Here is a 12,179-nt window from a genome sequence, read left to right as displayed (position 1 = left end):
TTTCAGATATGCGCATAAAGTAATATATGTACATAAATCTGGCAAAGTACAAGGATTTGTTCACAGTTCCCTGAACACAGCAGAAATGTGTGTCTGATACTACATACTGTACAAAAAGCTCACAAAGAGCAGACTCCAATGTAAATTGGTCTGAGAACACGGGGCAAATAAATGTGATTATTCTTGGATGAAGATGCAAATATTGCTTAGGACCCTAACTGCTATATGTGCTGCTCCATTTACACTTCATTTAGTCTTCCATCTCCAATGACAGCACCAAGAAGTTTAATTCTGTAACATGCCAAATCCAGGAGGAAGAAAAGGATGTTTTCTAAAGCACATCAGGCTTCAACAAATGAGAATACTTCTGAAAAATGCTTTTCCCCTAGAGGTCTGCAACCCTTCAGAGAGGCAGCTGCCACCAGAAGAAAATAATGCTCCTCTCTGATATAGAAGTGGTGCTTTTCACTTGCATGCAGATGGAGCTGAATCCATCCTATTTAATTCGGTTGTGCTATTCTTTGTTTTATGTTGAATTAAGACAAGTTTTCCAAAATTTCTTTTAACAGCTAAGGAATGTTGAAACCGAGGGACAGAACACTGGAAAGCAGAGAACCCCCAAACTCTGCTATATGAAAAAAAGCTATTTATTTACTGAATTCATTTGGATATAAAACGTGAAGCATTCAGATCTACCTCCCTTATTCTTATATTTAATTTTGTAAAGAACTGCAACTGGAGTGCAAGCTACAAATAAAAAAATTGGCAGAAACTGATTCTGGAAGTAGAAATTACATTTTGAAGTTTGCATTATCATTTAGGCAGAGGAAATATCTATATTTTTATCAACATATACTCTCATTTAAAGGAAGATTCACACCACTGTTCCCAATTCTCTTTTGCATCCAGAGTTTGACCTGTAGTCAAATGGTATTAAAAGAATTTAGTAAGAGCCATTAAGTATACAACTGTATACAACTAGTTAGAGCCTAATCAGAATCTCTACTATTTCCTTACATATTGTCTCTTACATCTGTATATACAGGCCCCTGTTCTAGGTATTCACACCAGGGTTGCAGTGTATAAAAGAAAATGCCTTAAATCAACATACTATAAATCAGAGAGCTTCCACTTCACTACATATGGAAGCCAATGGAATTAAGGCCTTTAATTACTGACAGGCATTGACTGAGGGGGAAAAACACATTCAAACTATCTGAAACAACCATTTCCAACGTCTGGGTCAGTTGTCTCCAGAAGTGCACCATGGGTAAAATATATCCTGCTGTATTTATAATCACCATAAAATCCTTGCCAGGCAGGGAACAAAACACCATGTTTGGGCAAATCTCTTTGAAAAGGACATTTTATTTATTTATTAAACAGTTGTTTGTTATTCCAGTTTTCTAGGACATTGGTTGTAAATGTTGGAAGGAGGCAGACATGCTATTTAATAACATGCAGATTAGATTTGGCTACCCACTGATGTGTGCAGTCATTTGTGTTCAGATTTCCTTAAGTTAAGTATTTGAATATATTATCTTTTCCCATATAATGAAAGGTAAAATACTTTAACTATGCCTCCATCTGGCCAATTTTATTTCAGCATCAGTTGCTTTTACAGTAAGAGATATAGCAGCCATTCAAATTAACTGGAACATATTAACTGCTGCCTCTGCCTCAGTGACATAGCAACTGGCAGCCACTGATTTGCAGAAAGAGCTTGCTTACTTTCACTCCAGAAAATGACACATACACTTTATATCAGAATATCATGAACAAATAAAAGAGGAAGAGCAAATCCTGCCTTTTGGCCAGTCGTTTCTTTTCTTTAATGTTATATAACAGCTGAACTGAGTGGGGACTAGGTTAAAAAATACAACTGCCTAGAAAAATTAGTTCTTCTCTTCCTCCACCTTTATCCATCCAATAAAAGTGGGTGATCTTTAAGAAATAACTTTATAAACCCCAAGCAGTCAGAAGCACTCCTACAAGTATGTCTGTAATTTGCTGTACAAAAGCCTGTGCATCAAAATATTCAGATACATAAGAGTTTGTTACAAGTGCAACACCTGAACTTTTTAAAGATCATTTCTTCCTGATTCAATTCCACTGAAAGGTCAGAATATTTAATTCTGATCAGATCCTCTGGACAGCTAACACTAATGTATTAACTGTGTTCCATCAGATCTCAAGAACATCTCTCTTAGTTACAGTAGTCCAAAGAGGACATAACATGATAGACAACGGGAAACCTTTGGAATGCGCTTAGAAACTTCAACTATTGGCTATCACTTTTTCCAAAAAAATTAAAAGTGCCAAATATAAAGCTTATACACTGAAAACTGAGAGACTGCTGTCTTGCACTCTTACCCCATCAAAGACATTTTAATATATAATGTTGGAGAGGGGCCTCTGAGTAATTGTGCTCAGGTTCTGGAGCATCTGTCCAAGAAAAATCTTGGTTCACTTCTTTTCTGTTGCCTTTCACCAGTAGGTGGAAATGTTTTTGTACAGGCAAGCGTAGGCATTAAAGCTTGTATTTTAGTGCTGCTAAGTGCAGCTTCTGCTTTGATAAATGTGTGTTTTTAAATTTATTTTACATGTTTTAACTGTAATATTATTTCCATTGCTGACTACTTTAAGTGTCATTTTTAGTGGAAAAATGGGACATAAATTCAATAATTAAACCAAAGTTGGAAAATACTGCCCTTTATCATTGCACTGGCAGCCAAGTATTAATGGATTTATTATTGTTGTACATTACACACAGATTAATTTTCCACAATTTTGGAAAGCTTTGTCAAGAACCAAAACTAGCTCAGACTAATGCAAACAGCACATACCAAGATTCTCAGTAATGAAACACACTGCAGGAGTATTAAAATAGACAATATACTTCTATTTGTGGTTCAGAGGCTCACAGTGAATACTAATGTATATGTCAAAAGCACCCAGTGCTCTAAAAATCTCAATAATCAAAATCAATTCCCTCCACTTTCATTAACTGCATTCAAAACACTTCCTGACAGTCAACTTTTTGGAAAAAAAAAGAAAAAGAAAGGGAAATTACTTTTCACATATAGACTTACAATACCTCCAAGAGGTCAAGTACTGCCATAGAAATCTTGTTCCAGGAAGGCGCTTGATTATTAAACAATCAGTTTATTTATCCTGAACATTCCCAGGTTCCCCAATTCCACTCTCTTGTCCCAAACATTTCCAGAACACTGTCTAACACAACAGGAAATTCAGAATCAATGTAGACATGTCCAATTCATAAACCTTATGAAAACTTTACTCAGGAGAAAGGTAAATACTTGCTCCAGGCAAGAAACCAGCAGATAACTAAAAAGAGATAGTCTTGGTATATAATTCCTCAGCTTCTCAAATGTCTGTGCTGTTTGAACAGTTTTCATATTGCTCCAATTATTTCATCCACTACAGGCCATGGACAATTTAACCCAGTCCAATGTTCAAATACAATCTGCATCTAAGTCCTTCAGGGATATAAGATCCATCCTACTCCAAAAACAGCTGTACAACTTCACCAGAGTTACAAATCCTTATTCTAAAAGCTCAGTTAAATTTGACTGTTAAATTTGAGAGAGAGGCTGATTTCCTCCCCTTTTTGTCATATTACAATTATATGTAGAACTGCATATTTTGGATGTTTTAAATGAATTAAAACACATACGCTTTATGCCAAGTTTGCTCAAAAGAGTGGGAACTAAAAAGGTGACACCCTTCCTCCTCCAATTAAGTTCACTTTTGATCTATTTATTACCCAACTACATCCAGTATTTGCTAATCCCAGGAAAAATGAGATTGCACTCCTGGCCATAATCCAAATGAGTCTATGGATTAAGAATTGTATTATACTTCATGACATTCCTTTTACCAAACCCATTTGTGGAAACCTGGATTAAGTAAACAGCTCATATGTACTTTAGGATATAGATGTATCTACCCTTTAATTATGCTAATGCCCCAGGGAAAGAGAAGAATTCAGTTACCATAGAATTTTGGCAATGAAAGGAACTAGTCCAACCTTCGGCGATGTGCAGGAAAACAAATTAAACATCCTTGAGAAGAGGCTGCATAGCCTCTTCTTAAAAACTACTACCTGATGTTAAAAGAACTAATTTGGTGGAGAAATTATGCTTCATGAACACTGAGTTATCAAAAAGGGATGTGTTAATTCAGGTGCAGCAAGCACACATGAATATTGCAAACAAAGCCACTAACTACCTGGTCCAGCTCTACTTATCCACTTGTTATCTCCACAAAAGTCCGGGGTCAAATAATAGATCCTGATTCATTCTAAAAGCAATTAATCCTGAAGCTTTTAGACTGGAGCTGCCTGACTTACTGGTAATCTGTCTCACATGTAACCTGCATCTGTATAACCAATCTGTCTTCACCTTCCTTTCCCTCCCTGTCTCACCCCAACTTAAATCCCACATCAATCTAGCCACTCTATGCATCTGATGAAGTGAGCTGCAGTTCACGAAAGCTTGGGCCTTTTAATTAAATTTGTTAGTCATAAAAGGGGATACCAGACTCTGATTTTTTGCCACCATAGACTAACATGGGTTTCCTCCTACAACATTATATTTTTAAAGTAGCAAGATCAGTTGGTCCAAATCTTAACTAAAGTTCTCACTATATTTGTCATGACATGATCTCTTATATTGGAAACAAATGCATATCTTTCTAAAAAAAAATATTCAGGTTCCCTAATGACTTCCTCACCAGATGTGAAGCACACATAAAGGAATTTAACCCTAACTATCAATGAGAGATGAAAGTTGAGATGCTCTTGAGGTAATTAGCCCATCACTTTCTTTGAAACCAGAGGAAACAAGATGCCGCAAAAAAGAGCACTAACAAGTAACCAAAATATGAAGAGCCCAAGAGTTCTATTAAAATACATCATCTTACATATTAAAAGTCTTCTAATATATGTTGCCAATCAATGCATTTAATATAAGACAAGATGAACAGAAAAATATAGTCAAACTGCCACCAAAAGAGTGAATGCCTGAATAAATATAAGTACCTCTAGTTCAACTAGCGCTGCAGTCACTGCATCTGTTACAAGAGCCCCAGCCTGTAGCTTTTCAATTGCCTAGAAGACAGAATTTTAGGTATAAAGTATTGCCTCTTAAATATTTTACATACTAAATTTTCTACACAATAAAGCCCAGTGAGTCATTTGGTTGCAAAAGAGATATTGTTCAAAGTTTCAAGAAATGGATAATGACTATTCTAAGGTGAAACAAAAGAACTGCACTATACTTACATTTGTGGCATCACTTAATCTAAGGCCTCTGGCTACACTGTGAACATACTTTAAAAAAAAAAAAGAAGCACTAGGATACGAGTATCAAATCTATCCTGTATTTGCACCAAATAAATGCACATATTTCCTACTACATGAAATATGAAGCAAAGCAGAAAATTACTGCCTCACTAATTGACAATAGATGTGTAAAGTAAATTTCTGTTTACAAACTTATTTGTTTACTAGTCTCACTGCATTAACCTAGCACCACATTCAGAAGTCTTCTTCAGTTTGACATTTGTTTGTTCTACCTTCTGAGCAGACAGCTATGTTGTATTCCAAGCACAGAAGCTGAAAATTACCAAGACATTTGATGGGATGGAGAGAGAGGTATCACTGGGAATATTTTACTCCAGTGTTTCAACATCTTCATAAAGTCCCCAGGGTACTGAAGATGGAACTGAAGATACTACCTTTACCCTAAAATGTTGATAATGACTTGGAAATCACTTCCTATTCCATATCCAGTTGGATTGCTATAAGACTGTTAAGTGTAGCCTCCTAATTATATAATCAAACAGCACATTTTCAAGTACTGCTCATCATTTTGGGAATTCTTTCATTCTGTAGGCTTAGCTTGCAACAGAAGCAATACAAGATTGTTATTTATTAAGGAAATAGTTTTTACAGCTAAGTCAAAGCTATTTCTAAGTCAAGAATGAGTAACCAGCAGCCATCCAGATGTTGTTGGACTAAATATTCCATCTTTCCTGACCACAAGCCATAAAAGCTGGAGTCCATCACTATCTGGAAAACCACAGACTTTACACTGCCATCCTAAACAAATATATTAAGATATTTGGCAGAGAAAGTTGCAAAATCTAACAGTTAAAGTTATATACTGATAAAGCTGAAGTTCAAAGTTTGTTTAAGGCAAGCAAGTTATATTTCAATGTAACACTAGTTATGACATATATTACACCAAACCCAATCATAGTGTACAACATGAACCAAAACTATTAATAGTGTAAACCCATATATTGCATATACTTGAGTATAAATGTCATTAAATTCAGAAGGACATACATTAATGCATGTAAGACCATAGGACTAATAAAGCATACTGTTTTCAAATTCAAAAGCATATTAAAGACATATTAAACTTGCAGATTGGAAAAATAAAGCAGAGTTGAAAGATCAAGGCATTCCCAAATGTTCCAGCAGCTAAACAAATAAACCTAACTTCATAATCTATAGCAAGAACAGGCACTCTGGTACCCTGCAGATGTCTGCATTCAACTTCCACAGACCCAGACAAGTATGGCCAATGGCAAGAGATTGTGGGGGGCTCCAATATAAAGCAGCTAGAGGACATTAGGTTGCCTACTCTTGGTCTAAAGTTTCAACACAACAAAGACTGCACTAATAAAACTATTCCTTCCATAAGGTGCCAAATGTCTCCTGAACTCTACAAGAAAGCACATCGTGCTGACTTACAAGTGTTCAAACTTCCTATTGTGCTGATGACATGTTTCATGTGATATGTATACAAACAGAAAATAGCATTTTTCTTATATTCAACTTGTTAAATAATTCAGTTTCTGTACTTTGTGAAGAAATATATATGTACGGTCTAAAACTTTAAGTACACAACTTTTCTTAAAAAACAGTGTAATTAGGAATTGTTTAAGAATTATTGAGAAGTAAAAGTAAAGAGTTCTCACTATTTTAGTTTTTGTCTTTTTTTTAGTTCTATTTTCTTTCTTTTCTATACTTTCTGATTTGTATTTTAACTCTGCTTTCTATATATCTTAATAAAAGTTTTAATAATAAAAAAAGAGAAGTAAAAGTAAAGAGAGAACATTTCTAACAGATCGAGAAACTCTTACCTTCCGACATGCTCTTTTGCACACATGTTTATATTCTTTGGCCTTGGATTCAGAATGATAACCTGCACCTATTATCAAGGAAAATGTAAGAGAAAAGAGTAAAAGTGATTAAGTACTGTAAGTAGAACAATTTTGTTTTAAAGCTTCTTGTAAAACAAACCTTTCCATCCCAAATATACCTCTATCTTGTAAGCAGACTACATACCAGCATGTATCCCCTTCAAGGGCATTATCAACAGGTTGGGTGGGTCTGTCCTTCCACAGCATAATCCTGCATCATCAGAACCTGAATGCGAATCATGCAACCCTATGATCATGAGCTCATTAAGGGAATCTCAAACAACACTTCACTGCAGAAAGCCATCTACGTAGCAAGCACTCATAGCATTGGTTCAAATACCTAGCCCTGAAATGAGGAATTGCACCAAGGAAATACAGCTTCCCTTTACGTGCTAGGTACAAACGTAAGTGGGACCTGAAGTAGCATGGAACAAGAAAAGCAGTGCTGTCCCTTTCTGAACAGAGGCCCACATGTTTGCCTTTTATCACTGCAATCACAATAAACAACCCATCAAAATGTAAACAGAAGTTGATTAACTATGTATAACTTATTAAACAGAGGCTACAATTCTATCCACCATAGGCATGTGAAGTTCATTTTAACATGATATGTTATCCTTTTAAATTCTATTACCTCTTGAGCAAAGCTAAAAGAATCCAGAAATATTAGTAAGCAATGAGCACAGAAATACAAAAGTGTTTACTCTCCTTTAAAGCATTTTGCCTTCTACTAAGTGGTGCAATTTATACCTACACCAATTCTTGATTACACAACAAATTATTTGGTTAAATTTAGCCTCAACTCATGGACTGCTAAAATATTTAGAATTATTTAAACTTCCCATTCATTCTCCTCCACTGTCAAGAGGAGCCTCAACTAAGTAGTATTATTGTCTCTCCATCCCTACAGTGGAAATACATCATTTGCACATGATAGACTGCTTCATTGGACTGTGGCTTTAGAGAACATGCCAGAAATTTTACTACTAATATCTCCCCAGGTACACTGTTATGTTTAAAATAAAGTGGTAATATCTTCCATAACTAACAGGTTTTTATAGCTCTTTTTCCTAGTGCCTAAGTCCTCCAACTCTTGTACCACTGCTTTACAATAAAAGCACCAACAGGATACGTTTTAATATTTGTATTCATGCCCCTAACAGTGCAAAACATTTAGTGTAACTTATTAATACTTGCCCAGAATATTCAACAACAACTGCTTAACTTTCTAGCAAAAGTGCTAATTAAGAGTTAATAACAAAAGTTTGCCTAGCCAGGTGGTAGTACTGGAATTTACTGGGAGATTCCCAGTAAATATGAGAGCTGTACATTAGGCTAGAAAGTAAAAAAATATCCCAGTAAAAGTCAATGTAAACCACATCCATGCTGTTCCCCCCAAAAATGATATTGGCATGCCTATGGAATCACCTGGAGTCAAACTCAAGTCAAAGATTTTCCTAAGAAACATTGCCAAATCAGAGATGACAGATGTAAAATATAAAATAGACCATTTACCAGTGAATTCACTAATATGAATAAGATATTATTTTAAGATATCACAGAATATCTGTCATAGTAACACATATTGCTGCAATCTTTGATTAGTAGAAAATATTGCCTTTTCCAAAACAGATCACACATTTCCGACAACCACTGATAAGCATATAGATTTTTTTCTTTTCCTTCTTAGTTTGTACTTAATTTTTTAAAGTATTTTTTAGATTAAAGATTGTTTTGTTACAAAATAAAGATATTAAATTTTTAAAAAGACCTCTGTGCTATTAAGTCTGATATTAAAATAAGACACTGAAAATTGTATCTGTTTTATCATTTAAAACTGCAGTAAAGCTTAATTGTCCTTTGATAAGGCCTTCGTTCAACAATGAGCTTAACTATCAAAATAGACCAATATGTGCTTGCTTCTATTGGGGCTTAACATGATCCCTGGGATGATGATTTGTGAACCATGACTTACAGCTCAACGTGTTCAGCAAAAGTAGTAATTGTTAATTTAGTAAACCGCTGATTAGATAAGCCATGGCTGTGTGCAACATACACAAGATTTTAAAATATTTTGCCCTTTATTCCAAAAAATCTCAGCAAACAATAAACTGATAAGTTCTGACCAATGGTAAAAGCAATCTCTCAAAGCTGCTCAAGAAAAGGGGATGAAGAAAGTATTAAAGATTGACCTTGCCCATCAACAATATGCACTCTTCAGAGGGGAGCACCTCTGTTTTCTGTTGAAGGGAATACAGCCTTCAGCATAAATGCCTTGTTAGCCTACCATTTTTTTTTAAAAGCATGTTTTCATGCATCATGCTGTAGATAAATTTACCCATCAGAAAGGCAAATTAAAAAAGGAGGCAGCCTTCTGATTAGTTACTTCCTGCCAAAAGAGAACAGGTGTGGGCATTGTACCGTACGTCCTACTTTAAATAAAAGGGCTAAATGGATAACCATAATTGGAAGCAAATGAGCAGATTACAGTTTAGCCAGAGTAAATTGGCAGAAGAAACATGTCATGCAATAGAAACATACATTCACCATTCTCTTCACAATGTATCTGTGCTTCACATGTTTCCCACCTCTCCCAAAGTATCATATGATACTAAAACATTACAACCCAGCCCATCTACTGTTGCAATATTCCAACATGTACCTGCATGTACAAGTACAAATCCCACTCGTCTCACTTTTTGAACCGGTTTGGCTTCATGTTCTTTTACCATCATCCTTACTGCAGTGGCATGAGATGATATGGATGGCGGAACTTCTATTGAGCTTATTCCCTTTTCCATGATCATACTTCAGGGCTACCGTTTCCTGTGGAACAAAGCATGCTTCCATCCAAGGGAAAACATGGAAAAGGACTCTTCCTGAAAACAAAATCAAGCAAAACTATCTCATTATTTTATCTACTTTTGGCTAGGGAGGATTCCATTCAAGAAACGCACTCTGTTCAGAGCAGTCACATTGTACCCAAGCACTACTCAGGCGCAGGAATTTTCTCCTCACATCTATGAACATCAGCAGAGTCCTAACAAATGCCTATATATTCAGCAAAACTATACAATACAGGCATGTATTAATTTGCTATTTACTATGTTGCATAACCTATTCTTAACTTTAAAATGAACTATTGAGAATGTTAAATTTTTATAAGCCTCAGCAGGTTTATTAGTAGTCTTTCACACTGACAGAAATTAGGGAAGAAAGTCATTTGCAGGCAGAGTGCTATGATTCCTTTAACAACTCAAATAAAATAGGGCTATTCCAAAAAGTGTCCCTTTCCCCCTACTGTCTCTTAACTTCTATTCTCTCGCAAGGTTTTAGTAGTACTACAAGGCTGCTAGACTAGTATTACTAGAGTCCTGAGTGCAAGCACTCATTTAGAAGCTGCAAGCATTCTCACCTACACACAACTTTGTGCAACAATTACACAACTGCACTATGGAAGCCCAGGCAGACTATTATTCATATTTGCACTGAAATCAATGCCAACATTAGGACTTCAATCCTATGCTCTTGATAAGGAAGACGCCTACTTCAGGGTATAGTGTCTGTGGAGACAGCATTAAGTGTGTCTCAAAAACCGAGTATGAGCCACAGAATATGGCTATGGAAAGCTCATACCCAAGAGACCTTAACACAATCTGTTATTTCCGCACTTGTTCCCATCCAGCATCTTACTCAGAATCAAAAACGATGAGGTCAGATTCTAATAAGAAAACACCAGAAGATGGTGGATGTTTTAAATTCCTCCTTTCCTAAAGCTTTCTTAGTAACACAGGAGCAGCAAAGGACTCATTCCCCAGTATTGCCATAGCAACCTGAAACATGATGACCCAGAGCTGCAAAATCCCCAGTCCGCTGTTTGAGCTTGGGAATCTAAGGAACTGCCTTGCTGGACAGCAAGAATGCATCCAAGTTAAGAAGAAAGGCTCCTTGTTATCTCCCGCTTCAGATGAAAGCTTTGGCCATCAGCTCTACCTCCATTTCCGTGAGGCTTCACTCACAGCCAGGCTGGGCCCCTTGACTACCCAGGTAAGTCTCGGGGAGACGAGCCACACCACTAGGTTCCCCCCACAACCCTCATGCTTGGCCCCCACCCCACAAGGCTGCAGCCTCAGGCACCCTGCAGGCGAGCCCCCGGGCAAGCAAAGGGCAGGAGTCGCGCTCTGATCACATCACCAACGCGCCTCTTGCCTCGGCGCGTGACGTCATTGCCCGCACCCCAGGAGAGTGGGGAAATACCCTACTGCGTCGCCGGCGGGGGTCGCTCCTTCGCTCATCAGCTCCAGCCAGGTGCCGTTACCAGGCTCGTCTCGTTCCGGCCGCGGGCGCGCGCACCCACGCATTTGTCATCAGCCTCCTCAGCGAGTTTTTGTAATGGGGGGGTGGGGGGGGAGATAGGCGCGCGCGCGCACACGACCAAGTCTGTACTCTGCTCACTTCCGGTTCCGAATTGAATGTTTCCATCACGTGTGGGAACTAGAATGGCGGAAGCATAGCCTTCTGAGCCGACTTTTCCCCCAATAGAGCAAAGGCGGGGAGTTTAAGTAGTTTCCCTTTTAATGTATTAAAATAAACACTACTACTTTTCCAAAGGAGAAGAAAAAGGAGGGGGAGAGTAATTTTTCCGCTCTGGAGCACGTTCGCTCATCCTCTGCAGGGCTGTTGTTGGAGAGGGTTTGGGTTTTTTTTTTTAGGAAACCAGTTGGAAGCAGATCAATACTTGATTTTCAGGTCATAAGCCTATGTGGACTTTCCATTGAACATGCCACTTCATTGCGTAAGTTTAATGTCAGCATGTTCAGTAGATTTGCTGACAAAGAACCGAAGTGAGAAAACTCATTTATGTGTGGGTAGTATTTTTTCCACCCCTTTTGCCAAAACGGCTTTCGAAGCAGTTCAGCTGTAACGGTCACCGTAGCTCAACG

At 37.3% G+C, this 12,179-nt stretch overlaps 1 protein-coding gene across 8 annotated transcripts in view; it reads right to left on the bottom strand.

Moving 5' to 3' along the window:
- Positions 1 to 11,628, bottom strand: part of TASP1 (taspase 1) — a 55,458-nt gene extending 43,830 nt beyond the window's left edge. The window contains exons 1-4 of one of the 8 annotated variants that reach the window (XM_007423917.4): positions 11,494 to 11,628; positions 9,899 to 10,115; positions 7,177 to 7,244; positions 5,063 to 5,131 (exon numbers count right to left, since the gene is read on the bottom strand). In XM_007423917.4, the coding sequence (XP_007423979.1) occupies positions 5,063 to 5,131; positions 7,177 to 7,244; positions 9,899 to 10,043 (282 nt within the window). In that variant the 5' untranslated portion in view covers positions 10,044 to 10,115; positions 11,494 to 11,628. The other 7 variants (XM_025163903.2, XM_088134513.1, XM_088134527.1 and 4 more) reach the window with 7 other exon arrangements.
- Positions 11,629 to 12,179: the final 551 nt, after the last annotated feature.

The sequence above is a fragment of the Python bivittatus genome, unplaced genomic scaffold, assembly GCF_059951505.1.
Source record: "Python bivittatus isolate LINGU-HERP-01145 unplaced genomic scaffold, Pbiv_v1 ctg000020_np1212, whole genome shotgun sequence".
Classification (NCBI taxonomy): Eukaryota; Metazoa; Chordata; class Lepidosauria; order Squamata; family Pythonidae; genus Python; species Python bivittatus.
The sequence above is the reverse complement of the archived record's forward strand: the minus strand, read 5'-3'. Positions and strand labels throughout refer to the sequence as shown.